General features: G+C 45.3%; 1 protein-coding gene across 1 annotated transcript; it reads right to left on the reverse strand.

The window, feature by feature from the left end:
* Positions 1–1,833: 1,833 nt before the first annotated feature.
* Positions 1,834–17,714, reverse strand: TMEM207 (transmembrane protein 207). Its single transcript, XM_053390875.1, has 5 exons — positions 17,536–17,714; positions 14,316–14,353; positions 9,943–9,987; positions 9,105–9,247; positions 1,834–2,234 (listed from the first exon to the last, which is right to left on the reverse strand). Exons 1-5 carry the CDS (start codon positions 17,626–17,628, stop codon positions 2,017–2,019), a joined length of 537 nt encoding a protein of 178 aa, XP_053246850.1. The 5' UTR covers positions 17,629–17,714; the 3' UTR covers positions 1,834–2,016.
* Between the last annotated feature and the right edge of the window lie 3,103 nt (positions 17,715–20,817).

Below are 20,817 nucleotides of genomic sequence, written 5' to 3' on the forward strand. Positions count from 1 at the left end.
ATTAAAACACAATAAAACAAAAGGTGTTGCTTCCCTGAGCACCTTATACAAACAAATAGGGATAAATGCTCAAGAAAGAGGGCATCTGGAATTAGAGAGGGGGAGGAATTTGTAGAACCACAGCTCTGTAGAGTTGGACAGGACCCAAATGGTCATCCAGTCCAACCCCCTGCTGTAACGGTATCACAGCTGAATTAAATTCTGTTCATAATTAAGCTATGGTTTTCCTAGTAGTATGGAAGTGAGAGCTGGACCATAAAGAAGGCTGATCGTTGGAGAATGGATGCTTTTGAATTCTGGTGCTGGAGGAGACTCTGGAGAGTCCCATGGACTGCAAGAAGATCAAACCTCTCCATTCTGAAGGAAATCAGCCCTGAGTGCTCACTGAAGCTGAGGCTCCAAGACTTTGGCCACCTCATGAGAAGAGAAGACTCCCTGGAAAAGACCCTGATGCTGGGAAAGATGGAGGGCACAAGGAGAAGGGGACGACAGAGGACGAGATGGTGGGACAGTGTTCTCGAAGCTACCAGCATGAGTTTGACCAAACTGCGGGAGGCAGTGGAAGACAGGAGGGCCTGGCATGCTCTGGTCCAGGGGGTCATGAAGAGTCGGACACCACTAAACAACAACAACAACTTGAATGTCCAGCTTTTTTGGGGGCGTGGAATGCCTTGCCAAGAAAGCAGAGAGCTGGCTCTGCCTATTACCAGACTTTTCCCACCAAGTTCTCCCCTAGAACAAGGCTGGGGAGGGTTGAGAATCAAACGGAACTTGAACCTCCATCACAGCGCAATGTGGGCATAATTTTTGTTTCTAAGCCAGACAGGTTATAGCGAGTATTTGGAAAAATGCAGAAGAGCTAGGGGTGAACCAATGGAGGAAAAAACTGAATAATATTATAATTTTAGAATACCTAACTGTGAAGATGCATAGAATGAAAGGGTTTAAGGCCAATGAGAAAGAGGAGGATTGGTTTGAGAAGATATTGAATTATTTGAACAATTTGGGGCAATTAAAAGTTAAAGGAGTGTTAAGGTATATAGAAGTGTACATATGGTTGATTTGAATATGTTATTATTGAATATTATTGAATATGTATATTATTGACTATTGTATACCCAATGTATCAGCCGCCTGGGGGTTTCCCTGTTTGTGTTTTGGTGGTTGGTAAAAAATACAATATATTAAAAAAACCCAGCTAGCAGATCCCTGCATTCTGATCCAGCAATATTTTGAGTGGGATATGGACTCCTTATGTCATGCACAATGTTAGAATTCCTGCTCCGTGATTGCAGTCATGGGATTGTTGTCTATCACATGATGGTGTATGTTTTGACTCCACAGAGTGGGAAGTGATGGGACTATTGTCCTTTCTTCTTCTTCTCTTTGCTGTCTGATGCTAGAGAGAGAGGGAGCCATGTTGCAGTGCTCCGTGTGTGTTTAGATGTAAATAAAGTAGATTAGCCAAAATGCTGAGTTGCTGAGATCTGTCACGCATGATGCGAAGACTCTGCGGATCTCTAAGTGTGCCGATGTCTGATGGCATCAGTGGTTTGATGTTCGGGCAGAAGAAAGCTTTTGAAGCTCCCGAACGAAAGACTAGGAGGGAGAGAACATGCCAGTTGGGCATGTGTCTCTGCCAGGGTCCTACTCGAGTGTAGGATGAACTCCTGACAGGTAGGGCCTGCAGCAAAGGCAATGCTCAACTTGAGCCATAGAATCCTCAAATTGTAGAGTTGGAAGGAACCCTGAGGAAGCAGGAATACGCAGCTGTCCCATCCGGGGATCGAACCTGTGACGTTGGCACTATCAGCTATCCAATCCTTCATTCAGTTGACTAAAGTAGTGTTTCTTTATTCATTACATGCACTTTTCCCTTTCCGCACAGATTGAAGCAACGTTTCAGCCTCACAACAACCCTGCGAGTTAGGTAAAGCTGAGGCAGAGTGGCCTGCCCAGGGTGGCCCCAGGAGCTTCCTCGCCAAGGCCAGGGCTGCCCATGTCCCAGCCCTCTAGCTAGGACTCTGAGTCCTCTCTCCATGAAAGTGGGTCCGTGGCCGTGTCACCCCTCAGCCTGGAAGCTGAGCAGCACCTCTGGGTGGCCCCTGGCTTCACGATCTCCTCGTAGGACGGAGGTGGTCCATTCCTCGTCACCGTATCAAAGATGAAATCAGAGGAGCCCCACTGGGGGTGAGGGTGGATTGGGGCCACGGTCCTCAGCCTGCCGTCACTCTCTAGAGAAGGAGGGAGAGAAAAGAAGTGTCCATGATCATATGAGCAGATTTTTAAGACTTAATCGGGAGAGTGATAGGAGCATGAAATAGACTTGGAGTCGAGTGTGGATTTCATGCTCTTTATTCACCTCATAGTAGTGAGGAATGGAAGTTCCCCTGAAACGTCTGCTTTATATACATTATTTACACAATGGGACCCACGTGATTGGCTAATTCTGGGATTCTCCTGTAGGCCTATCCGGTTGCGGATTCACTTCCACCTGGAGCTGGATTGGGTGGCTCCTGCAGACCAATCAGACTGCTGCATTCTGGATCCTATTGTTCTAGGACCAATCAGACGACTGCATTCTGAATCCTATTGTTCTAGGACCAATCAGACTGCTGCATTCTGGATCCTATTGTTCTAGGACCAATCAGACTGCTGCATTCTGCATCCTATCATTCTAGGACCAATCAGACTGCTGCATTCTGAATACTATTGTTCTAGGACCAATCAGACAGCTGCATTTTGGATCCTATTCAACTCAGTACATAACAGAGCACCACATCATCGGCATACAACAGACATGATATCTTCCTATTACTAATTGATGGAGCAGGGGATTGCACTTGTGTTAAATGTGGCACCGTATCATTTATATAAAAGTTAAAAAGGGTGGGAGCCAGATAAAAGAGCTAGATAAAATAGCGGTCAACTGCAAAGGGGATTCGGACGTTTAAGTGGCATATTTTACCTGAGATTTCCCTGCTATTCTAGTTTATGCAACAAATAATCTCTAGGAGACTTGACTGTGGTTTATTGCACCGGTAGTGCTAATTTTTTGTTGTTGTTTTTATGGTTATTGCTGTTTTTCCTTTTGTTCCCCCTGTGAACAATGCCATGGCCTTTGGCTGGTGCAATAAAGTTTGTGAATGAATGAAAAGGATAATATGAGAAAGCAATCGGTGAAACATAAAACCATAGAATGGCAGAGTTGGAAGGGACCCCCAAAGGTCATCCAAACCAACCCGCTGCAGTGCAGGAACCACAGCTCAAGGATGCCTGGCAGATGGCCAACCAACCTCTACATCTAACCTGGTTCCTTCTTGGTCAGTGTCTCCTTGGGGTGAGATATCTATAACCTCGCTTAGGGTTTTTCCTTCCCCCCCCCCATTCAATCTTTATTGATTTATAAACAATGCATCCATTCACCTCGAAACACCAAAACACAAAAACATTACAAGCAAACCACCAACAAAACAAAAAAGAAAAATACAATCCGAGGGGGGGGAAGTAACTTTCTTCTCTGCCTGGTAGCTTCTGACCTCCACGCGGGTCCTTTATTTCCTTATTAGCCGCCTCTATTTTTCAATAAACTTAACCAATATTAAATGTTGTTTGTATTCTTTTTGACTTATGCTATAACGAGAGTTAATCAAAGCATATTAAAGGTTTGATGTGGGGACAATGTTCTTTTAAGAGAGAGTTGTTCCGCCTGGCCTTTGGCTTCGAGCCAATTTGATTCCCTCCCCCTCTTTTTCTTTCCTTTCTCCTCCTGTGATGAGGCTGCATTTTAATATTTTAATGTTTCAATATTTTAATGTTGGATTTTAATCTTGTTTTTAAGCTGTATTCATTCAACTTGTTTTTATTATTGCTTGTTAGCCGCTCTGAGCCCGGCCTTGGCTGGGGAGGGCGGGGTATAAATAAAAATTATTATTATTATTATTATTATTATTATTATTATTATTATTATTATTAAATATAATGTATAGATGTCCCATTCTTTCTTAAACTTTTGGATTGGCCGGTCCCTAACCTTCTCTGTCATAGTCAAAACAGAAAAATTTTTTCCTTCCAGTAGCACCTTAAAGACCAACTATGTTAGTTCTTGGTATGAGCTTTCGTGTGCATGCACACTTCTTCAGATACACTGTGCATGCACACGAAAGCTCATACCAAGAACTAACTTAGTTGGTCTTTAAGGTGCTACTGGAAGGGGGGGGAAAATTGTTTTGACTATGGCAGACCAACACAGCTACCTTTCTGTAACTTCTCTGGCATGTTCGCTAATTCTATATACTCAAACAAATTATCCTGCCACTCCTCTTTAGTTGGTATTATACCTCTTTTCCACCCTTTGGCTAACAGCATTCTCGCTGTGTTTGATGCATACGTAAAAAAACCCTCCTTCTTTCTATTGGAATGTCTGATGCCATAATATCCTCGCTTAGGGCTTTTCATTCAGAGTTCTGGACAAGCCCAGATGAGAAATCCGCTCCTCTTCCCAGTGGGGAGGAGTTGCGGTGAACGGCGTGGCCACCCACTCCCCACCGGGGGTGGGCGACTTTGTCCCCCATTGCCTGGGGGATCCCGGCCACGTCAGAGCCTGGCCAGCCAATCCGCTGGCCGGGTGTGTGTGGCCAGAGCCGTTTAAATGGAGGAGCAAGCCAGAGGACTTTCTCTTTGGCTCGCTTCCTCCATCACCCGCCCTCCCTTCCTATTTTGCAGCAACTGGCCTTGCTATGGACTTCGGTTGGTCCCCTTGGTTGTCCGAGGGGCCTGGTAGGAATTTTTCCACTTGGCAAATTGGCATTGGCCACTTGGTTTCCGCCTACCTCGTAGCAATCGTCACAACTTTGTTCGGGTTGCAGTTAGGCATTGTTTGACCTTGTGATGGGGGAGGGGAGGTATGGCCATCACCTGCCCCTCCAGGCTTAAGGGTATTCCGTTAAAGGAATCCGGGGGTGTTGATCTTGTCCAAAGCCCAGCTGGGGGGCTAGGGCCTTGACACGACCCCGACGGGAACACCAGGGGGAGCTTGAGTTGGTTTGCATCGACAGGGCTCCCCCTACCGGTGGCTTAACCTTACTGGACTTCCTGCACAATGGGCAGGAGTCAGAGATAGTCGGGTCCAATCAATGCCTAAGCCAATACCGCTCACATTCTGTAATTCAATAAAGCTGTGGCCAAAATTTTTGCCCAATAACATAAAGCTAATATCTGTGTCCTTGTGTGAGTTATTTCCAATGGGGGGGGGCCTGCGGGGTCTCGACACGCAATCAGATCCTCTCTGCACATCCAGATGTGAAACTCACTGTTGAATGGTTTATTTAAATGTAAAGGTTCATCATTGTTGCACCCGATGTGTATGTCTTTAAGGGGCCAGAGCAAGGGCCAGAGCAAGATAACGAGACCCAGCTTTGCAGCTGTGAAGCATAGCAGGTGCTGCTGAGTTGTATTTGATTAAGGTGTGTCAGCATTTGGGTGTAGTATATAAGGAGCAGCACCTAGCTCTCCCATTACCCTGGGGGATGGGTTGGTGGTTGGGTCTGGTTTGGTTGTTAATGTATTTAGTGTAAAAGGAGTTTTTGTTTTTCTTATTAAAACCTAGTTTAAGTTATTTTTGAGTCCTTTATTTTTTTTAATGCATGGTCTCCCCAGCAAGCTCTCTGCGCTACTAAACTGCAAACAGCCAACATCTTTGGTTATGGGCCCAGCTGCTGAGTGGATGACTGCATATTTTTGGACTCTGAGAAAGGTTTGAAAACTCCTTCTCCTGTTAGCGTAGTTCTGTGGGTCTGGAAGAGTTCCAGAATGGTTGACCGGGTTCCTGAAGCTGAGAAGGCTCTGGTCTTCCCACAGCTAACAGATGAGAACTATAGTTTATGGTCTTTTCGGGTGGAGGCGCTTTTGACCTCTAGAGAAGTATGGACCTATGTAACTGATGACCCTCCTGACCCTGTGACTAATGCTTGGTCGAAAGGAGATGCAAAAGCCAGGGCGATAATTAATTTGGCAGTCAGTGACCAGCAAGTAGTCTATATAAGAAATAAGAAAACTGCCAAAGAAATGTGGGACAGTCTTGCAGCAGTGCATGTTAGAAAAGAGTCAGCATCTGCATTGACGTTTTTCAAGCAGTTGTACCAGACGAAGTTGCAGCCTGGTGGTGATTTGGCAGCACACTTGAGACGTCTGGAGGCAATACGCTGCGAATTAATTCGAAGGGACATGGAGATACCCGATATTCAGTATGTTTTTATCATTCTTTGTTCCCTTAACGAGGACTTTGATGGCATAGCTAGCCAGATATCTGCTGTTCCACCAGCACAATTAACTGTGGAAGGGGTAACGGCAAGATTAATGGGCGAGTTGGATAGAAGGGAGGCTTGTGCCATAAGCACTCCTATTTCCAGAAGTAATGAGGAACGCCATATGCAAACCTGTGGTGATACAACTGCATTTAAAGCTGCAAAGCGTTGTTGGTTCTGCAATAAGCAAGGACATTTTGCAAAGGACTGCAGATCCAAAAGAAAGCAAAGTACTCCCAAGCCTGTTTCTGTTCGTCAGTCACGGTTGTCAGCCCAGCAGCCGACATCGTATAGTAGAGACAGAAACGAGCCGCGAGTTTTCCATGCTAGGACAACAGATCGTAAAAGACTTAAACATGCCAAGTGGAAGTCTTTTGTTGTGGACTCAGGAGCATCTCAGCATATTTGCAACGATCGAAGCTTGTTTATTTCTTTCGAAGAGGAAATTGGTAATGTACATTTAGCCAATTCACAAGTCTTGCAGTCGCTTGGCAGGGGTACTGTTAAACTTGACTCTTTAAACATTACAATAGCGAACTGCATTTACTGCCCGTCAGTGGACAATTTATTGTCAGTAAGGTGCTTTGCTCGTCAAGGCATAACTGTGCGTTTCTTAAAGTCAATGTGTGAGTTTTTTGATGGGAACAAACGTCTATTATATGCCCGGGAATCTGATGGTTTATATAGACTGTATTTTCGCACCTACTCCCAATCGCCTATAAATTGCAGAGCAGCACAGTCAAGCCAGGGGTTGAGGAATGTAAGGCCACATTCCGGGTGTGTCCATGAGGCGCACAGAATTCTGGGACACCTGAATTTTGCTGATGTAATTAAGACAAAGAATATTGTTGATGGCCTCAACTTAAAACCATGTAAATTCTTTATGCAATGTCTATCCTGTTGCAAGAATAAGATTAAGGTTGCACGCAAGGGTAGATGCTCAGATAGGAAAGTAACTGAGCCATTTGAGCGTGTACATTGTGATTTAGTTGGGCCACTCCCACCATCATTAGGAGGTTCTAAGTACTGGCTCACTCTGATAGACCAGTATAGTAGATATTGTTGGACTTATGCAATAGCTGAGAAGCCCCAAGCATTTGAGAAGTACAAAGTTTTTTGCAACTGGGTAAAAACGCACTTTAACAAACCTATTAAGAACCTGTTTTCTGACCGGGGTGGGGAATTTGTTTCTGAGGATTTTGAGAAATTCCTGGAAGCGCAGGGGACTACTCATGAGTTATCTTGCCCTAGAAGTCCCTGGCAAAATGGGCTTGTTGAAGTTGTGCAGCGAGACCTGCAGGCAGGGGTTAAAACTTATCTGCACGATGCTAATCTGCCCAAAGACTTTTGGGCTGAAGCGCTTAATGCGTTTTGTTATGTTAAAAATCGCAGTTATCATTCTGGTTTAGATGTCACCCCCTATGAGAAGCTGTTTAAAAAACGCCCTAATCTGAAATACCTACGCATTTGGGGTTCAGATGTAATTATGCATTATCCCGCTAAACAGAAATTGGGTGAACATAGTGTCCAGGGAAAATTAATGGGCTACCAGCAGGGGGCGTACAGAATTTACATACCAGCAACTGGCAAATTTCATATTACCAGAAGCATGATACAAACTGTAAATTGGAATGGAGTTGCTGTCTTCCAAGATACTGATGGTATAGATAATACTGAGGAAGAAGAGGAAGAAGCAGCAGCAGCAGGAAATGGTGCTTCTGAATTAATGGAAAAAGACAAAAAGTCTGTTGAATCTAATTTGTTTGAGGATTTAAAGTCACAGGCACCTGAGGGGAGGTTAGATTCTCTTGAGTTTTCTGACCGTGAGCTTAGCCTACAGGCATCTCTTCAATCTGACAATGATTTACAACCTGAAACTAGTGGTTCACTTAGTCCCATTAAGTCTGAGGAGTCTGACTCTCCTTCCGGACTGAGACGTTCAGATAGAAAGAGGCAGAAGCCAAAACGTTTTGCAGATGAACATTTTAATACTGTGTATGCCAGTAAGGCAGTTTTTGAGCCAAAAAGCTACAATGATGTTCAGAAATTACCTAACCAACAAGCTGCAAATTGGTATAAAGCTATGAACTCTGAGATAGCTTCTTTAAAAGAGCATAACACTTGGTCTCTTGTACCACAAACCCCAGATATGAGACTTATTGATTCAAAGTGGGTTTATAGAGTTAAAATGAATGACAAAAATGAAGTTGTAAGGTACAAGGCTAGATAGTTGCTAGGGTTTTCAACAAATTACAGGTGAAGATTATGATTTGTGTTATTCACCAAGCGTAAAATATGAAACAGTTAAGCTTTTGTTAAAAGATGCATCACAACGTGGACATTCTGTTTTGAAAGACATGTACAAAGTATGCTTTATGTTTTTGTTCCACAATGATGAACCGCAGGGGAAATGTTGAATGGTTTATTTAAATGTAAAGGTTCATCATTGTTCCACCCGATGTGTATGTCTTTAAGGGGCCAGAGCAAGGGCCAGAGCAAGATAACGAGACCCAGCTTTGCAGCTGTGAAGCATAGCAGGTGCTGCTGAGTTGTATTTGATTAAGGTGTGTCAGCATTTGGGTGTAGTATATAAGGAGCAGCACCTAGCTCTCCCATTACCCTGGGGGATGGGTTGGTGGTTGGGTCTGGTTTGGTTGTTAATGTATTTAGTGTAAAAGGAGTTTTTGTTTTTCTTATTAAAACCTAGTTTAAGTTATTTTTGAGTCCTTTATTTTTTTTAATGCATGGTCTCCCCAGCAAGCTCTCTGCGCTACTAAACTGCAAACAGCCAACACTCACTGTGTCCTGAATCGGCGTCGCTGAGGGCAAACACGGCGACTGTCCTCCGAGAGGAGGAGAGCCTCCGTCGTTTCAGCCAGCGCTGCAGGCAGCAAGCGGCGATGCACAGAAGGATCGCAGCCAAGAAAAGGGAGATGTAGAACCTTAGAGAGAGTGAAATCCACAAGGCTGAGGTCAGAAAACTTGGACTCCCCAGGAGAAAAACCGATGGGTGAGTTCAGTCGTTCCAATCAAGTTACAAAAAAACAAGACTCCAACTTATAATGTCTTTGCCTCCATCTCACGTATGAAAAATCAGCACAGTCCTGTGGAACTCTCTGCCACTAGAGGTTCAGCAGGTGCCTTCTGTGCTAGCTTTTAAACCCCTGCTGAAAACTTCTCCATTCCACCAGGCCTGTGCAGGCAATTAAGAAGACATCCTTCTACAATGGTCAAATGGTGTCTGTGTTTACACACACACATTTTAATGTTTCTTTATGAGATAGTTTTATGTAAACCACTTTGGTATGTTTTTATGACACAATAGTATACATTTTTTAAAAATATAAATCTATCTATCTATCGGTCTTGGAGTGTACAGTGGTACCTCGGGTTACAGACACTTTGGGTTACAAACTCCACTAACCAGGAAGTGGTTGCTCCGGGTTAAGAACTTTGCCCCAGGATAAGAACGGAAATCATGCACCAACGGCAACAGGAGGCCCCATTAGTGAAAGCACGCCTCAGGTTAAGAACCGTTTCAGGTTAAGAATGGACCTCTGGAATGAATGAAGTTCTTAACCCAAGGTACCACTGTATCCTTTATTAATGCTTTCCCCCACAGATATTAAACACGCACCAGATATACCAGGCAATCAGACTCTGCTCTTCATAAACATCACACCTGAAAATGAAAAGAATAATATCAATATGGTGAATGGAGATATTTGGTTTTTCTCTCAGTGGGGACACAACCCACCCCTCCAAAAACTTGTTACTGTACTCACCAGCCTCTGACATGGGTGATCCCGAAAGTTCACAGTTCATCAATTTGCAGAAAAATCAGTACACTGCATTCAATAGCACGCCACGCTTCCCTGTTCCCCTGGCATCAAATCCAGCATTTCGTTACAACCTGTTCCAAGAGCCATTCTGAGAACAGAGAGTGCTGCCTTCTATTTTCCTACTAGGCCAGCATTGTCTACTCTGAGTCTTCTCCTTCTTTGGCAATCATTCATAGCGGAGTAAGATAGTCTTCCATGAACATCGTCTGAACAGGAGTCCATAATTGACTGTGGTGGCCAGTTCTGGATCCTTCCACAGTGGGGACATTGGTTTTCAGGTGGGAGTTGATCACAATGTGGATTTACCAAGCCTGCCTTCCTCTTAGCGCATTTCTCCCTTGCGTCCTGAGTTCGAGTGTCTTCAAAGCCCATGACACCTTTGGTCAAGGCTGTTCTCCAATTGGAGCGCTCGCAGACCAATGTTTACCAATTGTTGGTGTTTATACTACATTTTTAAAGATTTGCCTTGAAAGAGTCTTTAAACTTCTTTTCTTGACCTCCAGCATTACGCTTTCCATTTTAAAGTTGGGAATAGGGTAGTTGCTTTAGAAGACGATAATCGGGCGTCCGCACAACATAACCGGTCCAACGAAGTTGATGTTGAAGAATCATTGCTTCGACACGGGTGATCTTTGCTTCTTCCAGGACACTGATACTAGTTCGCCTGTCTTCCCAAGTAATGTGTAAAAATTTATTAGATTTGCCTTGAGACAGTCTTAAAACTTCTTGTGTTGACCACCAGCATTACGCTTTCAATTTTTAAGTTCGGAATGGAGCAGTTACTTTGGAAGACGATCATCAGGCACAACATGACCAATCCAACAAAGTGCTGCTGCCGCCCCTGGTCTCTGAACTGCTCCCCGCCCCATCCTAAAGAGAGGTGCCTCCTCACACTGCCCCACAGGGGCCTAGAAGGCACCCCCTGGCCAGCACCAAAGGCACCATTCGCCTGCAGAGCTAGCAGCCAGGGCTGCTGCAACAAACAGACGCACAAGCCTTTGGGAGGCAGAGACAGAAGAGGGCATCAGAGGAAGGAGGGAAGGAAGGAAAGAGGGACGCAGGCCAGTGTTGCCCACAGCATCCCTGACCATCATTCAAGGCACCCCAAGGTACCATGACACACTGGTTGAAAACCACTGCCATAGAGTAAGCTGTCCTGCCCAGTTTAGCGAGGCCACTTCCCCTTGGCAGGAAAGGGGTTTTTGTTCACCCTCCAGTCTGTCTCGGTTGTGAATGAGTGTCCTACCAGGCTTAGCTAGGCCACCTCCCCTGACCTTGGGAGGAAATAGTTAATCAAGCCTAATGTTGTATTCATTCCACCTGAGAAGCTCAGCATGTGAAGAGTTTTAAGGTGGTTGCTCCAGCTCAGCCGCTCTCTCAAGCCGCTCTTGAGTTCCTCTACCAATAATTAGAGAACTGGGCCAAAACAAACAAGATGAATTTTAACAGGGAGAAATGTAAAGTATTGCGTTTGGGCAAAAAAAATAAGAGGCACAAATACAAGATGGGTGACACCTGGCTTGAGAGCAGTACATGTGAAAAGGATCTAGGAGTCTTGGTTGACCACAAACTAGACATGAGCCAACAGTGTGACGCGGCAGCTAAAAAAGCCAATGCAATTCTGGGCTGCGTCAATAGGAGTATAGCATCTAGATCAAGGGAAGTAATAGTGCCACTGTATTCTGCTCTGGTCAGACCTCACCTGGAGTACTGTGTCCAGTTCTGGGCACCACAGTTCAAGAAGGACACTGACAAACTGGAACGTGTCCAGAGGAGGGCAACCAAAATGGTCAAAGGCCTGGAAACGATGCCTTATGAGGAACGGCTAAGGGAGCTGGGCATGTTTAGCCTGGAGAAGAGGAGGTTAAGGGGTGATATGATAGCCATGTTCAATTATATAAAAGGATGTCACATAGAGGAGGGAGAAAAGTTGTTTTCTGCTGCTCCAGAGAAGCGGACACGGAGCAATGGATCCAAACTGCAGGAAAGAAGATTCCACCTAAACATTAGGAAGAACTTCCTGACAGTAAGAGCTGTTTGACAGTGGAATTTGCTGCCAAGGAGTGTGGTGGAGTCTCCTTCTTTGGAGGTCTTTAAGCAGAGGCTTGACAACCATATGTCAGGAGTGCTCTGATGGTGTTTCCTGCTTGGCAGGGGGTTGGACTCGATGGCCCTTGTGGTCTCTTCCAACTCTATGATTCTATGATTCTATGATTCTAAGCTAGGAACTTTCACCACTTTGTAACTAAGCTAAGTGTTACTGCCTGTGCAACTTTTCGGACTGATGCATGGAAAGGCACATAAATCTGACCTTTGGAGAGTTTGTAAGTAAATCAATTTTTAACTTACCAAATGACTGATATTTTCCTATGCTGGGAAAAGGGGAAAATTTCGGAACTCTTTTGGAAGGGAATACATTAAAAGTTTAACAGCCTATATTTTCACCCTTTATTTTGCTGCTTATTTTGTGATTTTTAACTCTCTGCTGGGGTTCTCTCACCAAAGAGCATTTGCCACAAAACTGGATCCTGGCACATGGGAATTCTCCTTTCTACATATTTATGTTTTCCTTGAACCAACAATTAAATCTTCACCACAGCCCTGTGAGGCAGGATGGGCTGAGAGAAGACAGTGATTGGTCCAAGGTCACACTCAGTGAGCCGAGTGGGGATTTGAATCCTGGTCTCTCCCGGGCCCTAGCCCAACGCTCTAACCACTGCACCACACTACTAGCTTCCAGCTGAGAAAGAGCCATAGCTCTGTGCTTTGAATGAGGAAGGTCTTGAAACTTTGGAGAGCCCCTGCCGGCCAGGGTTGGCATTACTGAGCTTAGGTGGGCCACTAGTCTCACTTGGTTGTAAAGCCGATTCCTCTGTTGCAAATGTGCAGCTGGTGCTTGGACCCAATTCTTTTTTTTTTCCAAATAATTTTTATTAACAGGCCAATCAAATCACATTAATTCCAAATCACATTAATTCCAAATTTTTAAATTTTTGTTGGGGGTACCCATGCTTCGAGCTCAGAAAGGGATCCAAACATCTCTCTTGCTGCTGCTTTAATGTACACAGTTCTGTCCAAATATTATTCACAGTTCTGTTCAATCTTCTCTTTGTTATTTTCCTCATCTTCTTGTTGTTATCATATGTTCCTCTTTGTGATCTCTGGTAATCTCCACAAGCGGGTTGAAAACAAATGTTGTTATATCCTGTGTGGATTTTACACTCCTCCAAGAGCCATATCAAGATAGACAGACGCCATTTCCATACCTCCGTACAAAACATTCCAAAGTCTGTCCGTTAATTTCCACAGGCCTGCCAATCTTCCTCAATTTTCTAAGGGGGCCCTGCCAGGTTAAACTCACAGTCCGATCTAATAACAAACCATGGTTCTCCTCCCCCTCGAATCTTGTGGCCAGGCCTGCTGTAACAAATCTCTTTTTATTGCTGCGTCACAAAGAGCTTCCATTCCTTTCCTGATGTTCCCACAAGCCATGTCTTTGATTAGTAATTTATTTCCACACAGTTCTTAATCATCCTGCTTGTAATCAGTAATTGCAACGGTTCTTTCTTGGGGGGAGGGTTATTGGGTACTCACATAAGATAAAGAAAGAAAAGTCCCCCCCTTTTCAGTCCCGCTCCACATACCAATCCTTTGATGAATCTTCTTCTTGATTTATTGTTGAGTCCAGCCCGTTGCTCCACTTCACAGAGATCACTTTAATTAGCAGTCTTAACTCCCGATCTTCACTCGAAATATGTGCATTTGCTTCTTTCTAATTGTTTATTTTGAGCTCCTGCAACTAGGCGTGCAATCAGAGACAGCGTCTGGGAGAGCCGTGCCACACAAGGGCTGTGTGCCTAGTGCCCTCACCCCCTTCTTTCGGATCAGGGGGTGATTTATGGCAACCGCAGGCAAGGGCAGTGTTCCCCATTCCCTTGGGGTAACTAGGGAGGCTGCATGCTCCCATATTTCCTCATGTGAGATGGAGAGATGGTATTGTCGGCCATCTTCCAATGCGCCCCTAGCGGCCCCCCGCTTGGACCCAATTCATGCACCATCCCAGACTCGGCAGCATCAGCCCAGCCCTGCAACTTTGCACCGTCCCATCTCCCCACCCAAACTAATGTTCCCAGAACAGAAAAAGTAACACAGATTGGAACCAGCTTACCTGTCAGCAGATTCACACTCTGCTTCTGAACCCGATGCCTGAAACACACAGAGAACATGAGAAACTGGGGTGCGCTTAGGTGAGCTTAGGCTCCAGGCTTTCAAACTTGGGGCTTTAGCTGTGCTTAGATGGCAACAAGGATTACTTAGGTGCAAAACACCTAGCTGTGAAACCCGCAGTCAGCATTCGAGCACAAGAGCCACTCCCCCCTCCTGGTGCTTCCAGCAGCTGGTCTTCAGAACCATCGCTGCCTCCAACTGTGAAGGCAAAGCAGAGCCATCCTGGCTAGGAGCCTTCGATAGTTTGTGCACAAAAAGCTTGTAAGCCTTGAATCTCTTTAAAATAAAGGTAAAGGTAAAGGGCCCCTGACAGTTAAGTCCAGTCATGGACGACTCTGGGGTTGCGGCGCTCATCTCGCTTTACTGGCCGAGGGAGCCGGCATCCAGCTTCCGGGTCATGTGGCCAGCATGACTAAGCCGCTTCTGGCGAACCAGAGCAGCGCACGGAAACGCCGTTTACCTTCCTGCCAGAGCGGTACCTATTTATCTACTTGGCAGGAGCAGAGACCGAGCAACGGGAGCTCACTCCGTCGTGGGGATTCAAACCACCGACCTTCTGATCCGCAAGCCCTAGGCTCAGTGGTTTACACCACAGCGGTTTAATTAGTAATAATAATAAATTTTTATTTATACGCTGCCCTTTCCGGTTCAGAAAACCGGGCTCAGGGCGGCTAACAACAAATTTAAAACACTTAATTGATGCAACAAAAAACAGCATAAAATACAGTATACCGGTAAAATGTGAATAACAATAAATTCAGAATTCAAAAATCAATTTAGGGAGAAAATCCATCCAATAAACATTAGATGATCACCAGGGCTAGCTGGCTAAATTAGTCCTTCATGGGCCAGCGAGGAGACCAGGGGAGAATTAGTTGTGGCATCCCAGAGCGGGGAATCTTCATAAAAAGGGAGGGGGAGGGAAGGAAGGGAAATAAAAGATCAGGCTAAGTTCAAACTGAAAGCCAGGCAGAATAGCTCTGTCTTACAGGCCCTGCGGAAGGAGGTTAAATCCTGCAGGGCCCTGGTCTCATGGGACAGAGCATTCCACCAGGACGGAGCCACCACTGAGAAGGCCCTGGCCCTGGTGGAGGATAGTCTGACTTAGGGCCCCGGACCTCTAAACTATGGTTATTCATGGACCATAAGGTCCTCTGCTGAGCAGACCAGGAGAAGCGGGCCCATAAATTCTTAAGCCATATGGGTCACTGATTTTGCTTAAAGCAGGATGGCACATCCTAAATCATAAGAGTCTAGAAGAAAACAGCATCTAAATCTGGGTGTTGTTGTTGTCCTTTCCTCTTTTAAAGCCACCCATCTTGGTGGCCAGCACTGGCTCCTGTGGCTTCACAGGCAGCAGAAGACCTCAAGGGCACCCAGCACAATGGTGACCCCAGTAAAAACCAGAATCCTGCACCCCCCTAGAGCTCAGTTGGTAGAGCATAAGACTCTTAATCTCAGGGTTGTGGGTTTGAACCTCACACTGGGTGAAAGATTCCTGCATTGCAGAGGTTTGGACCTTCACGGTCCCTTGCAACTCTCCAAGTCTACGGTTCTGTGAAAGAATATGTCTTCTCCAAAGAACACTTCTCAAGGGCATAGAGCCCTTGGGACCCACTCCTCAAAAAAGTATTCCCTCAATTGGATTTGCCGCAATCTTATTCGTGTCCTATCAAAAGGAAATATACTGTGCTCTCTCCTCAGCCGTATAAATTATGTGGGAAAGTATAAATAACACATACGGAACTGAACTAATGGAGTAGCCCAGAAGAATGTACAAGGAGAATTTATTGCTGTCCCATCTCTGCCAGAGCTCTTACTTTATACCTCATTAGCAGATCTCACTTGCCCAAGGAGAGTTATCATATCGCCCGTTCCGAGCAACACCCTTTGTGTTAAATTTGTGAGAGACAAAGTTAATGAAGGTCTGGCTTCTCAGTCGGCGGTGGTGCTTCGGGCAAAATAAAATAAAATAAAATAAAAAGCCCAAGTAATAATGCTACATAGAACAAGGAGGCTGAAGGAGGGTGGCTGGAAGGAATGCAGAGAAACAAAGGAGTTTTTCCACTAGAGTTGAAACAAATTTCGAGGTGGGTGGGGGGAAATCCCAAGTCCAATTTATTTATTTTTTTGGCTTGCAAAAAGTTCACATTAATATTTCCCTGAATGAGGTTTTCCCCATGCATAGGAGCCTCTGGCAGTGATGCATGTCCGTAACAGCAGCCTTGCCAAAATTATTATTTAGAATAATAAATAGCAAATTATTGGGCTAATTGAATTCAGCGGGTAATAATGAATCCCAAAGTGTTCCTTTGGAACGCTCCTATCGCTGCAGCCTCCAGTGGCTCTCAAAGCAGCTTTCAAAATATTCTTAGAATAAAATGGTGCTCAAATTTAGTGCAGGGGGAGAGAAAACCAGAATGCGTCAGGCTGCCTCCCATGGACTCCTTCCTTGTTCTTCTCAGGGCGTTGTACGAGGCAATGGCTCCCGCCAAGATTCTCCACGGTCAAGGTCCCAAAAGCTTCTGAATACTCTTTATACTCATACAACACAAGGACATGATGAAGAGTCCTGATGTTTAGCAGCCTGTGGCCAGCCAGATCGCCAATGAGAAACCTGGAAGCAGGATTCGAACACAACTCTACCCCCCTGTGGTTTCCAGCAACTGGGATTCAGAAACACTGGTGGCCCCGACCCGGCCTCTCTTCTGTGAATTTGTCTCTTTGAAAGCTATCAAAGCTGGTGGCCGTTCCTGCCTCCTGTGGCGATGAGTTCCACAGGTTAACTGTGTGTTGCATGAAGATGGACTTTCTTTTATCATTCCTGAACACTCAGCTTCCTAGGATGCCTATGTTTTCTAGAGTCACGAGAGAGGGAGAAAAATGTCTCCATCCACTTTCCCCAAGCCATGTATGATTTTATGAACTTTGTCGTTTTTCACTTTACTTTTATCTAAACGAAAAAGTCCCGGATGCAGCAGCATTTTTTTAACGGGGAGTTGCTCCAACCCCTTGATCATTTTAGCAGCCCTTTTCTGAACCTTTTCCAACTCTGCAATATCCTTTTTTGAGGCGAGTTGGCCAGGACGGCACACAATATTCCAAAAGCGGTTGCACCATAGATCTGTAAAATGGGGTTATGAAATAAGGGCAATGCTCACCTTGACATACAAGATTCCCTGGGCGAGTGCCAAGCAGATCTGTCCAGTTTGCAAGACCAGAAGGAAGTCCAGCTCAAATGGAAGATTCCTCATGGTCAACCTTTGCGAAAGCTTCTCAAATCCCGGTTCTTCACCTGCGGTTCTCCCGTGTTTGAGCTGGAATGCTTCCCAGCTCCTTGTGCAGCCGGGGGTGGAGGATTAATTATGGGATGTGAAGCAAGTGCATGGGGCAATAGATTACCCATGTGACGTGGGAGTTATTGCTGCTTTCACACCCCCTTGCCTTGCCTGCAAAGGGCATCCCACTCGGGGAGCTTACCTTGTGGGCCCTGGTGAAGGTCAGGCATTTGCAAATTGGAAACATCCTTTTTATTATACCTCCCAATACCTTGATCTAACAGCATCTATGTGCTTGGGAAATGCCAATCAGGCAAATAAGCATTCGGATTTTTTTGCAAGAAATTCAAGCTGCAAAAATATTCTCGGGAGCCAGACACCCCCCTCCCCGCAATTTATTTCACCTCTAATGAAATGTTATTCAGTTCTTTAAATTCTCCCTCCTCCTCCCTCTTTGTGTGGTTCTGCTACATTCCCTCACCCCACTCCTCCAAAACACAAGCCCTTGTGTTGCAAAGCCATCATTACTCTGTTCCTTGCAAAATTAACACAAATAGTGTTGCTGGGAATGAGCATTCCCTTCATTTAAAGTTAAACATTGAGCTCAATTGCATCCTTGGGGCAATGATTGACCGAGGTGCCAAAGAGCAGCTCAGAAATACTCATGGCTGGATCAGAGCTGAGGGCAGGAGTGGAACCTTGGCTGCTCTCTCCTCTTGGCCTGGATACCAGCCACTCAAAAAGGGAAGGGTTTGGCGCTTGGGGCTGCTTCATCGCCTGATGGCCACAACACCAGTGAAGACTTGCATTTGTAAATCCACTGGGAAGACAAAGCTCGCAGAGTGAATTTTCCTATTGCCAACTCATGTCACCCAAATATATTACAGTCCAATGGAAAGAGAGACTTGGGACCTTGTTGTTGTTTAGTCATTTAGTCGTGTCCGACTCTTTGTGACCCCATGGACCAGAGCACGCCAGGCACTCCTGTCTTCCACTGCCTCCCGCAGTTTGGTCAAACTCATGCTGGTAGCTTCGAGAACACTGTCCAACCATCTCGCCCTCTGTTGTCCCCTTCTCCTTGTGCCCTCCATCTTTCCCAACATCAGGGTCTTTTCCAGGGAGTCTTGTCTTCTCATTGTTGGGATACTGCCAGGGAGGCAAAGTCCATCATAGCCCTCAAGCCGGCTGCCGGACGATCCATCGATCTCCCGTAGACACGCAGTATCAGCAATCAGCGACACGAAGCCTCAAGAATAGATTGCCACATTCTTAGGCTGGTGCACACTCTATCAGCAGAATTCACACAGCAAAAGATGCACAGCAGGAGAGCATATTTACAGTTTATTTAGCGTTGATCAGAATAAAGAAAAACATGACCGTCTGCTTCGGTCTGCTCAGGCACGAAGAAAAGAAACGAAAGCAACTGAAAACATAAACATCCTGTGAACAGGAAATACGCAGACTCTGTGACTCACAAAGCCTGCTCCCTTTTAAGGTGGAACGGAAATATCCTAACACTCATGAGGTGGCCAAAGTCTTGGAGCCTCAGCTTCAGGATCTGTCCTTCCAGTGAGCACTCAGGGCTGATTTCCTTCAGAATGGACCTTTGTTGGCAAGGTGATGTCTCTACTTTTTATGATGCTGTCCATACATCACTACTGGGAAAACCATAGCTTTGACTATACAGACCTTTGTTGGCAAGGTGATGTCTCTCTTTTTAAGATGCTGTCTAGGTTTATCATCGCTTTCCTCCCAGGAAGCAGGCGTCTTTTAATTTCGTGACTGCTGTCATCATCTGCAGTGATCATGGAGCCCAAGAAAGTAAAATCTCTCACTGCCTCCATTTCTTCCCCTTCTATTTGCCAGGAGGTGATGGGCCCAGTGGCCATGATCTTCGTTTTTTTGATGTTGAGCTTCAGACCATATTTTGCGCTCTCCTCTTTCACCCTCATTAAAAGGTTCTTTAATTCCTCCTCACTTTCTGCCATCAAGGTTGTGTCATTTGCATATCTGAGGTTGCTGATATTTCTTCCGGCAATCTTAATTCCGGTTTGGGATTCATCCAGCCCAGCCTTTCGCAGCCTTGGGACCTTAGAGTCACAGAATTGTAGGGTTGGAAGACACACCCAAGGCTGGTGCATCCCATTTTAAAGCGATTTCAAAGGCGGAATTGACATCTGGGGGGAATTTTCCACTTTGCCCTGGATCTATAATGAGTTGAAGAAAATTTTTAAAATAACTTTTGTTAAAAAACCAGAAGCTTTCTTACTAGGATTGATAGTGTTAACGGAAGAATCCGAGGGCTCCCTTGGACAAAAAGACAAAGACACCAACCAGGACAATTTGGAGCAAAACAGCAGCCTGTAGGCTTGGTCTTTATTGAAGACTGTCGCGACAGGACTCCCACCTGCCACCAGGTGAAACAAAATGGAAGCCCAGAACAAAAGAAGACCCCAACTTTTATTAGCTACTAATCCCCCAAGCTACACCCCTAGAACTACATCACAACTACATCATGACTACATCATTGACACATCACAAAAGGAGGGGTTGATGGAGGGGTTGTGGAAGTAACCTGAGTTTCTTGTCACCTGGCTTGTTCCCCCTTTCCCCCTCCCCATGAGTACTTTCCAGGTGACAAAGGGGAGTTTGCAGTTTCCTGCCCCCAGAGGGAAGATCTGATCATTGTCCTTTGTTCTAGTCCATGTTGAATCCACTCCCATATGTAAGTCCATTGTGTCCTTGATGGTCTTCTGTCTGGGACCATCAAGGTTGTCATGCCAACTGGGCAGAGCTCCTGAGTACGTGTTGGTACGGTTAAGGAATTATGGCTGTCCTGTATCAAACCATCTCACTTTGATAGTCCTTCCTTCATGGAGCAAAATAAAAGTGGACCTGTGTAAATCTGATGTGCGGTTGATTTACTATGAATTTATAACAGAAACGTTGTGTATGTCGTGTGTGAGTGTGTGTGTGTGTGGTGTTTGTACAAACTGAATGTTTGGGGGGGGGGGTTCCTGCAACAATAGGAACTGAACTTCCTAAAGAACAGAAGAAAACATTTGCGTATGCTACAACAGCCGCCCAAATATTGTTAGCCCAGATATGGAAAGAAGAGAAGACATGGACGAAAGAAGAATGGCAGATCAAGCTAATGGACTATGC

This window comes from Podarcis raffonei, chromosome 5, assembly GCF_027172205.1.
Source record: "Podarcis raffonei isolate rPodRaf1 chromosome 5, rPodRaf1.pri, whole genome shotgun sequence".
NCBI lineage: Eukaryota > Metazoa > Chordata > Lepidosauria > Squamata > Lacertidae > Podarcis > Podarcis raffonei.

What these genes read in the sequence shown, in the direction of transcription:
- TMEM207 (XM_053390875.1), bottom strand. Translation starts at nt 17,628, where the DNA reads ATGAGGAATCTTCCATTTGAGCTGGACTTCCTTCTGGTCTTGCAAACT. An exon ending in CTGATTGCCTGGTATATCTG is followed by an intron (nt 9,248 to 9,942) that starts GTGCGTGTTTAA and finishes ACTCTCTCTAAG; the next exon opens with GTTCTACATCTCCCTTTTCT. An exon ending in CGACGCCGATTCAGGACACA is followed by an intron (nt 2,235 to 9,104) that starts GTGAGTGTTGGC and finishes CTCCTTCTCTAG; the next exon opens with AGAGTGACGGCAGGCTGAGG.